At 41.7% G+C, this 19,924-nt stretch overlaps 1 protein-coding gene across 1 annotated transcript; it reads left to right on the plus strand.

Annotated features, from left to right (window-relative positions):
- Positions 1 to 1,300: 1,300 nt before the first annotated feature.
- On the plus strand, positions 1,301 to 19,650 carry si:ch211-214j24.15 (GTPase IMAP family member 8). The gene is made up of 5 exons (XM_061905924.1): positions 1,301 to 1,325; positions 7,563 to 8,225; positions 11,527 to 12,222; positions 15,197 to 15,865; positions 17,270 to 19,650. The coding sequence occupies exons 1-5, from the start codon at positions 1,301 to 1,303 to the stop codon at positions 17,848 to 17,850; spliced, it is 2,634 nt and encodes an 877-aa protein (XP_061761908.1). The 3' UTR covers positions 17,851 to 19,650.
- The last annotated feature ends 274 nt before the right edge of the window (positions 19,651 to 19,924 follow it).

The following is a 19,924-nucleotide window of genomic DNA, read 5'->3' on the forward strand; positions in this document are numbered from 1 at the left end:
CCTTTTATGCCAGTTCTCCCACTTAAAATGATGACAGAGGTCTGTAATTTTCATCATAGGTACACTTCAACTGTGAGAGACAGAATGTGAAAAAAAAATCCAGGAATTCACATTGTAGGAATTTTAAAGAATTTATTTGTAAATTATGGTGGAAAATAAGTGTTTGATCAACCATTCAAAGCTCTCACTGATGGAAGGAGTTTTTGGCTCAAAATCTCACGATACATGGCCCCATTCATTCTTTCCCTAACACGGATCAATCGTCCTGTCCCCTTAGTAGAAAAACAGCCGCAAAGCATGATGTTTCCACCCCCAGGCTTCACAGTAGGTGTGGTGTTCTTGGGATGCAACTCCGTATTCTTCTTCCTCCAATCACGACGAGTTGAGTTTATACCAAAATGGATACATGGATGATACAGCAGAGGATTGGGAGAATGTCATGTGGTCAGATGAAACCAAAATATAATTTTTTGGTATAAACTCAACTCGTCGTGTTTGGAAACGTCATGCTTTGGGGCTGTTTTTCTGCTAAGGGGACAGGACGATTGATCCATGTTAATGAAAGAATGATTGGGGCCATGTATCGTGAGATTTTGAGTCAAAACCTCCTTCCATCAGTGAGAGCTTTGAATGGTTGACCAAATACTTATTTTCCACCATAATTTACAAATAAGTTCTTTAAAATTCCTACAATGTGAATTCCTGGATTTTTTTTTCACATTCTATCTCCCACAGTTGAAGTGTACCTATGATGAAAATGACTTACCTCTGTCAACATTTTAAGTGGGAGAACTTGCACAATCGGTGGCTGACTAAATACTTTTTTGCCCCACTGTATATGTTATTTACGGCCCTCTAAGGGTAGCAATACCTATACTGGACGAAGCAAGCAGGCCTGCAAATGTGGTGAAAATACGGTTACTGTGGTGTTCTGATCCTTTATTCAAAGTCAAAAAAACGACTGCAGGCTGGTTTTCGTGTCTGCTCCGGGTCTCTTTTGCACGCTTGTGTTCAACTCCATTGAAACCGGAACGTTTAAATGCACCATGAGACCTTTCTCCCAACAAGACACATCAAACGTTGCTACAGTGGCGTGCTGGTATTGATTACCAGGGACTGTCTATGGGTTTAAATGTGAACGGTACCATCCCCTAGGCGTGTCCTTCCAAGCATGTGCTTAATCAGGCATCGGAGACCTTTAGACTCATAAAAACATAAAAATGACGCTCCTTTAACAAAGTGTCGCACGCGTGTTTCCCCAGAACAAAACGTGAAATGTTCCTATAGGAGATTTAAAAAGATGGCGACCAGCGAGCTGTCGGCAGGTGAGTCAGAACATTCTATTTGAAAATGTTGTGTACAGACCTGATACTTTTTGTCAGTCCCTGTCGACTGCTGAACCCTCTGGACATGCCCAGGAATTTAAAGCTACTTTATTGAAAAGACTGTTTAGCCCTGTAATAATAATCCACTTGATTTGCAATGCACAGTACATTGCAGAGAACTTTTAGAGAAATACAACATAGGAGTTGGTTAAAAGATAAGAAATGCAGAAAAAAACATTCAGTAATCGAGTAGTGGTGAAGTGAAGTGAATTATATTTATATAGCGCTTTTTATCTAGTGACTCAAAGCGCTTTACATAGTGACACCCAATAGTTAAGTTACATTCAAACCAGTGTGGGTGGCACTGGAAGCAGGTGGGTAAAGTGTCTTGCCCAAGGACACAACGGCAGTGACTAGGATTAGTTTGTCTGCTTTCCTTCCCTCTCCTGCTTCTTTATCTTGTCTCATCTTAACTGTTCTCCAAAATCTATACAACGGACTTGATTAACATGCCACTCGACATAATTGACAAGATCTGTTATGATTTGGATTTCAATGTTTGTGTATTATTCTTCTGAGTTTAGTGGACTGTTATGTTTTTCAATGTTCCTTTGCTCCCTTGGCTTTGTTTCTTGGCTGTTTAGCAGCATATGCTTTCTGTTTATTAAGCCTCCTCACCTTTTCCTGCCCCTAATCACTCCCCTTTGTATTCTAGTGTTTTCCCCGTCTTAGTTGCTGGTCCATTGTTTGCTGTACGCCACCAACGACGGTTTGTTTGTTGCTTTTGTTGTTTATTTTAATGCTACTTATGTTTGCACTTTGTTATTCTTCATGCTATGCCAAGCTAGCACCCGTTTGGGTCACATTGCCTAGTGTATTGAAGTAAAGAAATCTTCTTTCCTGCACACTGCCTGAGGTCCACCGTATCTTTGGAATTGCAAATACTTCACAACATTCCATCATACGACAAGATCTTCTCAATGAGAAGCTCAGCTTTGTCCTGACGAAACATTTATTGCTGTACACACGATTGACGCCGGGAGAAGTGGAGGGTCGCGTGCCTGTCGATTCTTTCAGTCGAGGATGTAAAGACATCTACCTATTTGGAACCATGATTACAGAACATCTGCTGATTGTAGCAAGCATTGCCCTGGTGAATCAACAAAAGATGCTGGCAGAGGTCCAAGGTAGCCTAAAGCTGCCAGAAATTGTATGAGAATTTAGGCTTTTATGATTTCCTAACTAAATCACAAATTTGACAACATCTTGGAGAAGCTGTCTGCTCTGCAAGACAAAGTTATGATGATTTGAGGACCAGGAACGGACGATTAGAATTAAATGTTTAAATTAGTTTTTGCCCGCTCAAACACAACATTCTAATCTAGATTTTGTCTCTCCCGCTGTAAAGGCTTGGCAAGGTCAATGTTACGGGAATCCCCTCAAAGGAAAGCGCAGCGAAGAAGGTCAAAATTCCTTCCACCTCTCTCATGGACACACACCCCTTTGTTTGTTGACTTTTGTTGGACTGACCGGCTGTGTCATCGCCATGACACTCGGCGAGAGCACCAAGGTCTAAAGACAAGGGATTCTTCAGGCTTACGTACACATACGCGCATCCACTCAAAATTTGTGCTTTGCTCAAGATTTTTTCCTGGTCTCAAACCGAGCCACCCCATCACAGGAGCTTAGTTTAGATTTACTTTTTGCTCCTCCTCCTCCTCCTCCCCGCATGTTTACCCTTTTCCCCCACCTGTGTACAGGGCGTCGCCCTTCTGCCGACCAATCATTCTTCCTGTTCCGTCTCCCGTGCCTACTGAATGTCTGTTGTTTGTCAGGTTCATTTCGTTGTACGTTTAAAGCTCCATTATAGCCGGATCGTGAAGTAAAGTAATTAAAACAAACACACTTTTTTTTTTGCTCTACTAACTTCACTCTATATTTCTATCAACTGCAAATCATCAACAATGCAATCTCACTTTTAAAATGTGTGCATAATTGTTTTTTTCTTATCAAAAAAATAAATAAAATCATTGTTTGCCGCCACACACACACACACACACGCACACACACACACACACACACACACACACACACACACACACACACACACACACACACACACACACACACACACACACACACACACACACACACACACACACACACACACACACACACAATTTTCCAAAATTGTCGTACTATTTAAGTTTATACAATGTGGGTGTTTTAATTGAATGCAAAAGCTCATTCGACTGTATTAAAATATTAAGTTATTTATTAAAGTTTTGCTATAATCAGAATCATAAAAGTTTCCTAATAATAATGTTTGATTGTTATTACCACTTTGTGATGATTGATTGGCTGGTAAAGATCCCTACTGCCACCTAGTGGGCTACAACCAACCTAATACAGTAAAACCTTGATTTACAAACTTAATTGATTATTAAACTGGGTTTTTGAACCAAAAAGTTCTTATAGTGAAGCAAATTTCTCCATAAGAAACAATGTAAATATGAATAATGCATTCCAACTTTGACAAAATCCCATATTTTAGTGAAGGTTTGTACACTTTGAACACAATATATAAAGTGCTGTACAGTACTGTAAGTCAGTTTTCCAAAATTTTAGAGAAATTATATAACACTAGATTAGAGAAATTTATAGATAAACATAAGATAATTCATGAAAGTCAATACGGTTTTAGGACAGCAAGGTCAACATCTATGGCAATAATTGATGCAGTAGAAGAGACAACCAATAGCTTAGATAGTAAGAAATATGCAGCTGGAATTTACATGGATCTGAGTAAAGCATTTGACACCATTAATCATCAAATATTACTGAAAAAATTATACAGATATGGAATAAGGGGAGTAGCTTTGACTTGGATAAGGAGCTATTTAACACAAAGACAGCAGTTTGTGAAGATGGGTGAGTTTACATCTGGGCATTTGGACATTGCTTGTGGGGTTCTACAGGGATCCGTTCTTGGTCCCAAGTTATTTAACTTATATAATAATGACATATTTAGAGTATCAAATGTATTAAAATTAGTCATATTCGAAGACGACACTAATATTTTCTATTCTAACGATGATTATACAAATTTTGTATCCACCCTAAATAATGAACTTGCAAAATTAAAAACATGGTTAGATACAAACAAATTATCCCTTAATTTAAAGAAAACAAAAGTTATGTTATTCGGCTATTCCAATCCAGGGCCAGCAATAAATATAGATGGCGTGATTCTAGAAACGGTGTCAGAAATTAAATTCTTAGGAGTCACTATTGATAATAAATTAGGCTGGAAACCACACATAAGACATATACAAAGCAAAATCTCCAAAACCATCTCTATTATCAATAAATCCAAATTCTTCTTAAATTACCCAGCTTTTACCCTGCATTTATTATATTGTTCATTGGTCTTGCCATATCTAAATTAATTAACTTCACTACATCCCCTGGTTACACTCCAAAAACATGCGATAAAAATTCTACACAAGGTGGGATATTGTGACCACACAAATATTTTATTTTTACAATCTAAATTATTAAAACTGCCTGATCTAGTTGATTTTAATACAGCTCAATTACTATTTAAAGCAAACAAAAAGGTTCTACCTGCCAATATTCAAATACATTTCAAACACAGAGAAGGAGTTCATAATCTAAGGGGGTGTAGTATCCTTACTATTCCAACAGTAAGAACTACCAGGAAAAGTTTGTGTGTGTCTGTGCGTGGAGTGAAACTTTGGAACGGATTGGATGTGGGGCTCAAGCAATGTCCAAATGTCCATCAATTCAAAACAAGATACAAAAAAATGGTATGGGCAATGTATATGAATGTGAACATGGATGCCTAAGTGTTAAACTCCATCACTGGCTAATAAGGATTATTATTATTATTATTATTGTTGTTGTTATTATCATCGTCATCATCATCTTCATTATTTTATATGTATTATTGTCATCATTTATTGTCATTGCTATTGCTATTGTTCATATTGTTATTATTATTGTTATCTTTATCGTTATTATTATTGTTTAGTCATTGTTGATATTATCATTATTATTATTACTATTACTTCTATTACATCACCCAACTAGTTAAACTACATGAATTAGTATCAATAAGAGGAGTACATTGAATTGTGTGTGTGTGTGTGTGTGTGTGTGTGTACAAACAATCCTATATGCAGTTTGAGTAATACTAATATTCTGCAAATGTAAAAACAAATATGAATTCTGACTAAAGAATTGGTGCCGATGGAAACTAAGAAAAGGGATTTGGGTACACTATCTGGAGTACAGGGCAGGCGAGTGGGGGATCTTATGTTCGTGGATAACTCCTCTGGCAGGGGGCTCCCCTCGTCTCTTTTAATGCACAGCATAGGACACATGGCAAGAGTGGTCCTCAGGTCCTGTTGATCAGGGGCAGTAGCTCCACAGCCACAGATCCACTTTTAACCACTAATATCGCAGTCAAAATGAAAGCTTGTTCCCATAGGCACCATAAACTGTTAATAATGTTTAGACAAAAGTGTATATTATATATACTATCATATATATAGTATTTATATAGGTGTGTGTGTGTGTGTATATGATGGACATATGTGTATTTTGGGTATATCCATTTGTGTATGTATGTGATTATGTGTGTATGTATGTATATGTATATATATATGTATATGTATGTATATATGTGTGTATGTATATATGTATATGTATGTATATATATATATATATATATATATATATAAATTGTATGTATGTGTGTGTATATATGTGTGTGTACATATGTATATATGTAAGTGTGTGTGAATTTAAATGTATTATATATAGATAATTAATAGCATCTACGCAGCAACCACTGAACTGAATTATATTATATATATTATTGTATTATATATTGTATATATATATTGTATATGTATAGGGGTGGGACCTAATACGTTTACTTCTTCCCACTCCCTTTTGAGCCAATCTTGACATCTACAAAAGATTAGTCACATGTAATGTTTTCAATGTAAGTGTAAAAATAATGTATTTATATATTTCTTTTGTATTTTATGTCATTCTCTTGTTTTGTTTGCATGGCTCAAAATAAACCATTCATTCATTCATTCAAAAAAACATAACGAGGGGGTGATAATCACTTTATCTTTAGTAACAAGCTAAAACAACAACATGCTAAACTGCGCTGTATGCGCACTCACACAGAAGTCATTTTGGTGCCCTCACAAACAATCAGAAATCACAAAAAGCAACAACTTTAACAATCATATTGCTCTGATAGTAAACATTAAAAAAAGTAAAACATCTACTTACTGTATATACCGCCACAAAGGAGCAGGTCACGAAAGGAGAGAAAGGAGCAGACGGAGGGGCTGGGGGAAGGTCCTGTGTGCAATGGCAAAATACAATTTTAGGGTAAACTACAAAAAAAAAACGTTGTGAAATTGCATAGACAGATAATTTTACTTGACAATATATTCCAAATTAAGATTTTTATGCCTAGAAATTAGCAGGACTTTTAAGATAGAAATAAAGTATTTTGTTCTGAAAATAAATTAAATTAAATTAAACATCCTCGAGATCCATCCATCCATTTTCTACTGCTTATTCCCTTTTGGGGTCACGGGGGGCGCTGGTGCCTATCTCAGCTACAATCGGGCGGAAGATGGGGTACACTCTGGACAAGTCCTCCCCTCCTCGCAGCATCCTCGAGATGTCGCAGAAAATTAAACAAAATTGTCTATGGGGGAAAAACCAAAGTATCCTATTTGAATAGTTATTTTCAAAATGTAAACATTTTAACCAACAATAGAGAATATGAAATGATTTGTGCTGAAATTAAGATCATTTAATGACTAAAAATAAATGAATAGCTCTTAAAACTAGAGATATTTTTAGAAATAAAATTTCACATCTTAGCCAAGTGTGTGTGTGCTCTTGGAAGAGGTGCCACTGAACAGGAAGTTGTCAGTGAAATAAGTCAGCTTTGGCATTTTTCCCAGAAAAGTCGTCTCTCATCACAATTAAAAACTTGCTATGGCATGAAGCCGGCTTCTTCGATAGCTAAAATAACAGCAAGCACAAAATGGCTTCCAGCGGGACACTAAATGAATGAAAGAAACGTTCATACACGAAGACATATTTGGCTCGAGGTTTTGAAACACGCTTCTAGACTGTGTACGATCATAACTGTTCTTACTCTTTTGTCCATGTCAGCGGACGGCTGGTGTCCGCCACAGTTGAAGATCGTGCTTCTGGGAGGCAGGAACTCAGGGAAGAGCTCCTTAGGAAACCTCCTGCTGGGCAAAGAGGAGTTTGCCACCAAGGAGAGGACCACATGCTCCAGGAGGCTGTCCCAAGTGGGGCGATGCTGGCTGACAGTGGTGGACACCCCCGGCTGGTGGTGCGACTTTACCGCAGCTGAGACCACCCGGCTGGTGGGGAGCGAGATCCAGGCCAGTGTCCTTCTCTGCGCCCCCGGTCCGCACGTCTTCCTGGTCGCGGTCAAGTCTGGCTCGAACTTCACTGAGAGGCGTCGCCGGGCCCTGGAGGAGCATTTGGGTCTCCTGGGAGAGGGGGTCTGGACTCACTGCCTGGTGGTCTTCACCTCCACGGACAAGGAGAGGCAAGGGGTCGCGGAGGGGGCCGGGGTACGCTGGCTGGAGGACAAATGTGGACAAAGATGTCTCAGCTTGAGCCGTGGATGTGACGCTTCAGAGCTGGTGGAGAACATCCAGAGACTGGTCGCGGGAAACGGAAACAGAGTCTTCAAAATGACGGAGGGCGTCTGCAAGGCCATCGCGGACCAGAAGAGACGAGTGGAGGAGGACGCCCACGCCAGGTTTCTGATGATGAAGACTCAGAGGTCCGTCATGAGAGGTTAGAGGACACTGGCAGGTGACCTTCCTGGTGCTTCGAGGGCTATTCTCGGGTAGACTCTGGTACAAGTCAGAGGTCAGGACTAGGATATGGTTTGGTGTAGGGGTTTTGCTGCTAAATTCTGTAATTAAAGTCAGTAGATTTGATGGAATAAAAATGGCAGAATATTGCCATAAAAATAACAGTGGTACCGTTTTTCAATTTATAGTAATGCTCTGTAATAACAGGAAACGTAGATTTTAGGGTGAAAAAAATGGCAGCTAAGTGGTTAGAATTTTACGGTAAGGTACCATTTTCCATTTACAATAATACGCTGTAAATACAACAGTTATAGGAATAACATTAAAACAAATGGTAGCTTAGTTGCCAGATTTCTATTTACGAAAATAAAAAGGGTTTAAAAAAGACATTTCTGTCAACAAAATTTTACCGTAAAAAATGATACAGTTTGTCGGTAAAAACCAAAAAAAATTGCAACTGAAATTTTACCATTCAAATTCAAAGTGGTAAAGTTTTTCCATTTAAGTAGTGCAGACTGAAAAAACAACAGTTGTAGGTTTTACCCTCCAAAAATTGGTAGTTAAAATGTTACTGCAAAAATAAAAGTTTTTTATTTTACTGTTTTTTCCATACACAGTAATGCACTGTGAAAACGACCGTAGATTTACGGGAAAATACCCCAGAAAAAAACCTGCCAGCACATCTTTTTACTGTAAAATTTAAAATCGTACAGTTTTTCCATTTACAATAATTCACTGTAAGTACAACAGTTGTAGGAATTACAGTAGAAAAATGGTAGTTTACTGCCAGAATTTTATTTGCAAAAAAAAAAATGGGTTTAAAAAAAGACATTTCAGTCGACAAAATTTTCCGGTACAGGTTCACGGTAAAAACAAACACGCTAAAATTTTACAATTAACATTCAAAACCCTCCAAAAATTGGTAGCTCAGTTGCCAGAATTTTACAGTAAACATACTTTTTTTATTTTACCATTTTTTTCCATACACGTTAATGCACTGTGAAAACGACCGTAGATTTACGGGAAAATACCCCAGAAAAACACCTGCCAGCACATATTTTTACTGTAACATTTGAAATCGTACAGTTTTTTCATTTACAATAATACGCTGTAAATACAATGGTTGTAGGAATTACAGTAAAAAACTGGTAGCTTAGTTGCCGGAATTTTTTTTTTGCGAGAATAAAAGTGGCACCGTTTTTTTCCATTCACAGCAATGCACTGTGAAAACCAGGGCCGTAGATTCTACAGCATTATAAAAGGCGTTTTATTCGCCAGAATTTTACCGTAAAAAACAAACAAAATGGCGGTTAAAATCTTACCATTAAAATTCAAAGTGGTAAAGTTTTTCCATTTAAAGTAGGGCAGACTGAAAAACCAACAGTTGTAGATTTTACCCTCCAAAAATTGGTAGCTCAGCTGCGAGAATTTTACCGTAAAAATAAAAGTTTCTTATTTTACCATTTTTTCCATACACAGTAATGCACTGTAAAAACTACCGTAGATTTACGGGAAAATACCCCACCAAAAAACAGCCAGCACATATTTTTACTGTAAAATTTTAAATCGTACAGTTTTTCCATTTACAATAATTCGCTGTAAGTACAATGGTTGTAGGAATTACAGTAAAACACTGGTAGCTTAGTTGCCAGAATTTTGTTTGCGAAAATAAAAGTGGTACCATCTTTTTCCATTCACATTTCCATTCCTGTAAAAACCAGGACTGTATATTCTACAGCATAAAAAAAAAGGCATTTCAGTCGCCAGAATTGTACTGTAAAAATAAAAGTGGTACCAGTTTTTTTTCCCCATACACAATAATGCACTGCAAAACAAACAAAATGGCAGCCAGAATTTCATCGTAAAAATTCAAAGTCGTAAAGTTTTTCCATGAGAAGAAGTGCAGACTTTAAAAAACAACAGTTGTAGATTTTACCCTTTCCAAAACTGGTAGCTCAGTCGGCAGAATATTACCGTAAAAAAAGAGTGGTACCGTTTTTCCATACACAGTGATGCACTCTAAAAACCAGGACTGTAGATTTTACAGCAAAAAAAAGGTTTAAAAATGGTCCAGGTTCAGGGTAAAAACAACAAAAAAACACAAAATGGCATGCAGAATTTTACCGTTACGTTAAAGGCCTACTTAAATGAGATTTTATTATTCAAACGGGGATAGCAGGTCCATTCTATGTGTCATACTTGATCATTTCGCAATATTGCCATATTTTTGCTGAACGGATTTAGTAGAGAACATCAACGATAAAGTTTGCAACTTTTGGTCGCTAATAAAAAGCCTTGCCTTTACCGGAAGTAGCAGACGATGTCCGCGTGACACCACGGGTTGTAGGGCTCCTCACATCCTCACATTGTTTACAATCATAGCCACCCGCAGCTAGAGCTATTCGGACCGAGAAAGCGACAATTTCCCCATTAATTTGAGCGAGGATGAAAGATTCGTGGATGAGGAAATTTAGAGTGAAGGACTAGAAAAAAAAAAGGCGCTTGCAGTGGGAGCAATTCAGATGTTTTTAGACACATTTACTAGGATAATTCTGGGAAATCCCTTATCTGCTATTGTGTTGCTAGTGTTTTAGTGAGATTAAATAGTACGTTAAAGTCGGAGGGGTGTGGCCACGGGTGTGTTGACGCCAGAGTCTCTGAGGGAAGCCACGCAGCTGCAGCAGGACGGAAGCTCCACTGATGTCTCCGGTAAGGGGCGACTTATTACCACAATTTTCTCACCGAAAACTGCCGGTTGACCATGTTCGCTTGACCGCTCTGTTCCATAGTAAAGCTTCATCTTCGGGAATTTCAAACAAGGAAACACCGGCTGTGTTTTTGTGGCTCAAAGCTAAAAGCTTCCCACCTCCATCTTTCTACTTTGACTTCTCCATTATTAATTGAACACATTGCAAAAGATTCAGCAACACAGATGTCCAGAATACTGTGTAATTATGCGGTTAAAGCAGACTACTTATTGCTTGGATCGGGCTGGAAAATAATGTCCGCTACAACCGGTGACGTCAAACGCACGCGTCATCATACCGCGACGTTTTCAACACGACACTTCGCAGGAAATTCAAAATTGTGATTTAGAAAACTAAAAAGGCCGTATTGGCATGTGTTGCAATGTTAATATTTCATCATTGATATATAAACTATCAGACTGCGTGGTCGGTAGTAGTGGGTTTCAGTAGGCCTTTAACAACTGTGGAGTTCTTATATTTCCTGTTGAAGATGTACACGGACTACTCTAAGTTAAAGCGTTGTGTGTTTTCCAGACCGGGTGCGTCCTCTCACTGATGTCCGGATTGTTCTTCTTGGAGCCAAAGGTTCCGGAAAGACGTCAGCGCTCAACACGATCCTGGGCCGGGAGGAGCAGGTGTTGTCGGGGAGAACGTCCAGCTGTGCGGTGGAAAGAGGCGTGGCCTTCGGGAGACGGGTGACGGTGGTGGACACGCCCGGCTGGTGGATGAACTACTTCAGCGACGAGAGCGCCGTATTCGATCGGAGACAAATCCAGCTGGGTCCGTCCTTGTGTCCCCCCGGTCCCCACGTCTTCCTGCTGGTGGTCCGCATGGACCGGGCCTTCTCCGAGACCTACGAGAGGGCGGCCGAGGAGCACCTGGAGCTGCTGGGCGGGGACGTCTGGAGGCGCGTCATGGTGCTGTTCAGCTTCGGCGACTGTCTGGGCGGGACCACCGTCGAGACGCACATCGAGAGCGAGGGCGAGCCCCTGCGCCGGCTGGTGGAGCGCTGCGGGAACCGCTACCACGTCCTCAACAGCAGGACCCGAGGAGACGGCTTCCAGGTGAGGGAGCTGGTCGGGAAGATGGAGGAGGTGGTGGCGGGCTGCGGCGGCCGGCATCATGAAGAGGACCCGACGCGTGTGACCCGGCTGGAGAGGACGATGAACGCTGACAGGACGAGGGCCCGGCACAGACTGATGAGGAGGACGGCGGCCGGCGTGCTCCCCGGTAAGCCAAGCTCTGTATCAGGAGTAGAGAACCTGTGGCTCTAGAGCCAGATGTGGCTCTTTTGATGACTGCATCTGGCTCTCTGATAAATCTGAGCTGACATTGCTTAACACGATAAGTAATGAATAATTCCACTTGTAATCAGTGTTAAAAATAATGTCCAAAATATAAATTATTCTCATGCATTTTTAATCCGTCCATCCGTTTCCTACCGCACCTGTTCAAGAAGTTGCATCAATGGTAAGAAGTTATTTATTTATTATTGGTTAGTGTGGGGCTTGCCCTCTTGGGGGTTCTTCAGACCCCCAAGCACCGACATGAGAGCCTGTTTCAGGGTTACAATATTGTTTAGTTTTTCAATAAGTCTCTCAGTTGTTTTCCAGCAATAGTATTTCCAGCCCCAACCCCATCTCTCCTCCTGGCTGCTGCTTATAACAGAGCGACAGGTGATTAGATAACAAGGCCCAGGTGGGCCATCTACACACCTGTCGCTGCAGGCCCGCACGCCACGCCCCCTCCACAGTTAGCTTCAGAATAACAATGTTATTACAAAGAATAAGAGACCTATTATACTCTAGAAATGGTTGGTTTTACTTAAAAATGCACACGTTTGGTTGTGATCAGTGTTAAAAAAATATATTATATGGCTCTTACGGAAATATATTTCAAAATATTTGGCTTTTTGGCTCTCTCAGCCAAAAAGGTTCCCGACCCCTGCTCTGTATTATTTACAGTGGGGTAAACAAGTATTTAGTCAGCCACCGATTGTGCAAATTCTCCCACTTAAAATGATGACAGAGGTCTGTAATTTTCATCATAGATACACTTCAACTGTGAGAGACAGAATGTGAAAAAAAAAGTCCATGAATTCACATTGTAGGAATTTTAAAGAATTTATTTTTAAATTATGGTGGAAAATAAGTATTTGGTCAACCATTCAAAGCTCTCACTGATGGAAGGAGGTTTTGGCTCAAAATCTCACGATACATGGCCCCATTCATTCTTTCCTTAACACGGATCAATCGTCCTGTCCCCTTAGCAGAAAAACCGTTGTGATCCGATTCCCGGATCACATCTTTTGTCTATATTTGAGTCTTTTGTTTTTCTTGTTTATGGTTTGACTCTTCCGATTCTTAGTTAGTGCACTTCCTTGTTTATATTAGTCACCATGGTTTCGTCATCTGTTCCACCTGCACTGGCGCCCAACGCACCTGTCCTTGATTACCATTTCTGTATTTATAGCTGCCTCCTCCCTTTGCCCTGCCTGAGTTCTTCACTTGCTTTATGCAACACACACGTTCGATTATCTGGTCCTGTTTTTGGCTTGCTAAGCTCCACCTTAGCTTTTGGGCGCATGACACGCGCAGCTTTTGGACTTTTACTCAGTGCTAGTGTTAACCTAGCTCCCCGTGCATTGCACGCGTTTTCTTTTACCTTTGTACCAGTGTTCTTTTGTCATTTTATATATTAAATCCAGCTCCTACCTGCTAACTTGCTTGTCTGGTCCCATGCATCTCGAGTTGACACCTCCGCGCATCTCAATGCGTTCCAAACGTGACAAAAACAGCCCCAAAGTATGATGTTTCAACCCCATGCTTCACAGTAGGTATGGTGTTCTTGGGATGCAACTCAGTATTCTTCTTCCTCCAAACACGACGAGTTGAGTTTATACCAAAAAGTTTTATTCTGGTTTCATCTGACCACATGACATTCTCCCAATCCTCTGCTGTATCATCCATGTATCCATTTTGGTATATACTCAACTCGTCGACGTGTTTGGAGGAAGAAGAATACTGAGTTGCATCCCAAGAACACCATACCTATGGGTGTGGAAACATCATGCTTTGGGGCTGTTTTTCTGCTAAGGGGACAGGACAATTGATCCGTGTTAAGGAAAGAATGAATGGGGCCATGTAGCGTGAGATTTTGAGCCCAAAACCTCCTTTCATTAATGAGAGCTTTGAATGGTTGACCAAATACTTATTTTCCACCATAATTTACAAATAAATTCTTCAAAATTCCTACAATGTGAATTCCTGGATTTTTTTTCACATTCTGTCTCTCACAGTTGAAGTGTACCTATTAGAGATGCGCGGATAGGCAATTATATAATTCGCAACCGCATCACCAAAGTCGTCATCCACCTGCCGTCCACCCGAACCAACATTTTATCAGAACCGCAACCGCCTGCCACCCTCCCGCTGAAATACATCAGAGGTCGGTCACCTTTACCACTCACAGAGCTATTTAAACCCGTTTCACAGTAAGTAATGAAGACAATTAGTGACACCTTCAACAACATGTACAAACCGATTGCTAGCGGGGTGTATAAAATAGTCAGCCCGTGTCATGAATACAAAGGATTCTGGGTATTTGTTGTGTTGCGTTTATGTTGTGTTACTGTGAGGATGTTCTCCCGAAATGTGTTTGTCAATCTTGTTTGGTGTGGCTTCACAGTTTATATCACAACCATTAGTGTACTCTGTGTCACCCAATATGCCTTGCAGTCGTGTGCGTGTTGCTGCGGAAGCCACACACAACATGATGCTGGACTGACAAGTAGATCGTACATGTTGTAGTAGGCGACAAAGCCAATGGCTTCATAGCACGCACTAATACTTATTATCTGGGTGACTGCCGGCAGTCGTTCTAGTGAATAGTAGCGTCTCCTATTGTCTTCTTCGTTTTGTGACACGGGTCTTAAATGGCTCTTTTGACAAAGGATACCGATCCCAGAACCATGTATATCAAATATTTCCGGAAGGTTCAACCGCCACCCGCCCGAATCTAATTCAAATCTATTTTTTCGTCATGTCACCCACCCGACCCACGATTTATACGCGGACTCCGCGGATGAGACCGCAAACCGCGCATCTCTATTACCTATGATGAAAATTACAGACCTCTGTCATCATTTTAAGTGGGAGAACTTGCACAAAAGGTGGCTGACTAAATATTTTTTTTGCCCCACTGTATAAACTTGCCCCCGTCCACCAACATGGGCTTGTGGATGTTTCAGAGAAGCTCCGCCCCCTCAGAGAAGTCACCTTGCTGCTGGTCAGCGACAGGAAGACGGGCAAGAGCTGCTGCGGAAACACCATCCTGGGCGAAGACCGCTTCCCCGCCGACCGCCGGACTACTTCCTGCACCGAGGAACGAGGCAGGATAGGTGACAGAATGGTGAGGGTGGTCGACACGCCCGCCGGCTTCCGCGTGACCCCGGACCTCCTGAGGGCGCCCTGCGCTGTACTGCTGGTGGTCAACGCCAGCGCCTCGTTCTCCGAGCACCGAGGCGACGCGCTGGAGGCTCAGCTGGAAGGGGGCGGGGACTCGGCCTGGGGCAGGGCGCTGGTCCTGTTCAGCCACGGTGACTGGCTGGGGGACGCCGGCATCGAAGAACGCATCGAGAGCGAGGGTGCGGCGCTGCGCAGGCTGGTGGACAGGTGCGGGAATAGGTACCACGTGCTGGACAGCAAGCGGCGGGGGGACGGTGGGCAGGTGGTTCGGCTGATGACGCAGGTGGACGAGATGATGGCGGCTTCTCGTCACGACAGGACACCGCCGTCCACTGCACGCCCGCACACAATCGGCAGGAAGGATCCACGTTTGATGCCGAGCAAGGAGCAGCAGCCTTCACATGACGGTGAGTCTTAATCAACGTTGTGTGTGTGTATGTGTGTATGTGTGTGTGTTTGTGTGGGGTCGTGGTAGTTCTGGTTCGGCTGTTTCCATGGCAGGATTGCTCAGAAATTTGATGCCAGCGCCAATCATTGGAGAAACCCTCCTACAAAGCGTGGTCTTAAAGGCCTACTGAAATGAGATTTTCTTATTTAAACAAGGATAGCAGGTCTATTCTATGTGTCATACTTGATCATTTCGCGATATTGCCACATTTTTGCTGAAAGGATTTAGTAGAGAACATTGACGATAAAGTTTGCAACTTTTGGTCGGTAATAAAAAGCCTTTCCTTTACCAGAAGTAGCAGACGAAGACGTCACCGGTGTGAGGGCTCCTCACATCCTCACATTGTTTATAATGTGAGCCTGCAGCAGCAAGAGCTATTCGGACCGAGAAAGCGACAATTTCCTCATTAATTTGAGCGAGGATGAAAGATTCATGAATGAGGAAATTTAGAGTGAAGGCCTAGAAAAAAGAAAAAAAAAGAAAAAAAAAAAGGCGAGGGCAAGTGAGAGCAATTCAGATGTTTTTGGACACATTTACTAGGATAATTCTGGGAAATTCCTTAACCTGCATATTGTGTTGCTAGTGTTTTAGTGAGTTAAAGAGTACCTTAAGTCGGAGGGGTGTGGCCACGGGTGTTTTGACGCCAGAGTCTCTGAGAGAAGTCACGGCAGCAGGAGGACTCTGGCTCCGGTAAGAGGCGACCTATTTCCCCAGTTTTCTCACCGAAACCTGCCGGTTGACAAGTGGTCGTGATCCATGTTCGCTTGACTGCTCTGATCCATAGTAAAGCTTCACCTCTGGGAATTTTAAACAAGGAAACACAATGTGTTTGTGTGGCTAAAGGCTAAAAGCTTCCCACCTCCATCTTTCTACTTTGACTTCTCCATCATTAATTGAACAAATTGCAAAAGATTCAGCAACACAGATGTCCAGAATACTGTTTAATTGCGCGATGAAAAGAGACTACTTTTAGCCACAAGTGGTGTTGCGCTAATATTTCCTGACAGTCCGTGACGTCATGCGTCATCATTCCGCAACGTTTTCAACAAGAAACTCAGCGGGAAATTTAAAATTGCAACTTAGTGAACTAAAAAGACCGTATTGGCATGTGTTGCAATGTTAATATTTCATCATTGATATATAAACTATCAGACTGCGTGGTCGGTAGTAGTGGGTTTCAGTAGGCCTTTAAGCAAAGATTTATCTGAGAGCCAGATGCAGTCATCAAAAGAGCCACATCTGGCTCGAGAGCCATAGGTTCCCTACCCCTGTCCTGACTTGTTCACACTCACGCACGCACGCACTCACGCACGCACGCACGCACGCACACACACACACACACCTTGTCACCTTGTTGTTGTAGTCGTTGCAGCGTCCACGAGTCCATCAGTCAGTCAGACAGCAGACGACGAACAAGTGGGTCTTCAGGACGCAGGACGCCAAAGAGGAGAGAAGGGCGTCGCTGTGTGGACCGGAGACAACGTCACTTCCTGTTTGCTCGCCATGTTGGCAGGCGCAGACAGGCCGAGGCCCAGAGAAGGACAAAGGTTAACGGTTCCATTCCCAGAGTATCTTCAGGCTGAGCGCTCACCCAGACTTCCCATGATGCTCCTGGTGTGGCATCAAGCTCACCTACAGATGCTCTCAGGCGGGAACGGCAGCTTTGAGCGCTCGCTCTGCAGTCGGCGGTACGTCCAGCGCGGCGGCGACCGCGGCCTGGACGAGCTGGAGGCATTCATCGACCGCTACTTCGACACGCTGCGGGAGCCGGTGCAATCAAGTGACGCCGGGGCGGACCTGCTCTCCTCCATTGACAAAAAACTGTGCAAACTGGACCTCCTGGAGGACATCAGGGTGGACCTGGCCGAGGTGAGGAGGAGTTTGGAGCACAGCTGGACGCTCATCCAGGACCTGAGACGCAAACACAAGAGTTCCCAACATTAGGCACACATTCAGCCAACAATATTATTTTCATCTTAAAGGCCTACTGAAATGAGATGTTCTTATTTAAACGGGAATAGCAGGTCGATTCTATGTGTCATACTTGATCATTTCGCGATATTGCCATATTTTTGCTGAAAGGATTTAGTAGAGAACATCCACGATAAAGTTCGCAACTTTTGGTCGCCTTGACTTTACCGAAAGTAGCAGACGATGTGCGCGTGACATCACGGGTTGTAGGGCTCCTCACATCCTCACATTGTTTACAATCATAGCCAGCAGCAGCAAGAGCTATTCGGACCGAGAAAGCGACAAATTCCCCATTAATTTGAGCGAGGATGAAAGATTCGTGGATGAAGAAATTTAGAGTGAAGGACTAGAAAAAGAAAGAAAAAAAAGACGATTGCGGTGGGAGTGATTCAGATGTAATTAGACACATTTACTAGGATAATTCTGGAAAATCCCTTATCTGCCTATTGTGTTGCTAGTGTTTTAGTAAGATTAAATAGTACCTGAAAGTCGGAGGGCTGTGGCCACGGGTGTGTTGACGCCAGAGTCTCTGAGGGAAGTCACGGCAGCTGCAGCAGGACGGAAGCTCCGCTGATGTCGCCGGTAAGATGCGACTTGTTACCGCAATTTTATCACCGAAAACTGCCTGTTGACATGTAGTCGGAATCCATGTTCGCTTGACCGCTCTAATCCATAGTAAAGCTTCATCATCGGGAATTTTAAACATGGAAACCCCGGCTGTGTTTTTGTGGCTAAAGGCTAAAAGCTTCCCACCTCCATCTTTCTACTTTGACTTCTCCATTATTAAATGAACAAATTGGAAAAGATTCAGCCACACAGATGTCCAGAATACTGTGTAATTATGTGGTTAAAGCAGACTACTTATAGCTTGGATCGGGCTGAAAAATAATGTCTGCTACAACCGGTGACGTCAAACGCACGCGTCATCATACCGCGACGTTTTCAACAGGACACTTTGCGGGAAATTTAAAATTGCAATTTAGTAAACTAAAAAGGCCGTATTGGGATGTGTTGCAATGTTAATATTTCATCATTGATATATAAACTATCAGACTGTGTGGTCGGTAGTAGTGGGTTTCAGTTAAAGCCCTACTGAAACATGGCAAACATATGGCAATATCGCAAAATAATCAAGTATGACACAAAGAATGGACCTGCTCTCCCTGTTTAAATAAGAAAATCTAATTTCAGTAGGCCTTTAAACGTAACTGTAAGCGTCATTGACTTTGCTAACAACTCACACGTTCATCCACCAGAGGGCGCTGTTGCACCAAATGTGCTCAACGCGCTTCAGCTTGAAGACGTCATGAACTTAATTTCTGCTACATCTGGTGTCGTTTTTACAATCACGACGACAAAGAAAAATTAACATGTGTTGTGAATAAGAGACAGGAAGTGGTCCCTTTAACGTCGCACACAGTTAGAATAGAAATATAAAAATGATCTGAACAAAATCACACTTAAATAAAGTCTATTCTTTCCACTGTGCTTTATTCCCAAGTAGTGCTGACACTAACTACCTTATATTGGTGGTGTAAAACAACAACAACCAATGTTTTGTTTTGTTTTGTTTGTTTTTCCAATTATTAAATAATATGGCTTTTATACACGTACGCATGTCTACAAACCCAAAAGCATCTCCATGGAACAATTTGCCGTCATACTGTTGTTAAATTGAGGCCCTAAGCTAGGAGTGTCCAAAGTGCGGCCCGCAGGTCATTTTTTAACGGCCCTACGGCACATTTTAAAAATACAATGGAAAAAAATTAAAAACATAAAAAGTGGTATAAAAGAGCACACATGTTGCAATGTTTACTCTGATAACACAAAGCTCCCATGCAGGCTGTTTCTTTCTTAAAAAAAAAAAAAATAGTGAGTCAAAATCAATTATGAATTATTGACCAATTCCAGGCTCCAATTACGTCACATTAAATATTCCACTTTGAAATATTTTTTGGGGCAAATGTTGGATATTTTGTTTGCCATATAAAAGAACTGAGCTTTTTTTTTTTTTTTAAAGAATGGCCTAAAACGAATAAACAAAAAA

The sequence above is a fragment of the Nerophis ophidion genome, linkage group LG07, assembly GCF_033978795.1.
Source record: "Nerophis ophidion isolate RoL-2023_Sa linkage group LG07, RoL_Noph_v1.0, whole genome shotgun sequence".
Classification (NCBI taxonomy): domain Eukaryota; kingdom Metazoa; phylum Chordata; class Actinopteri; order Syngnathiformes; family Syngnathidae; genus Nerophis; species Nerophis ophidion.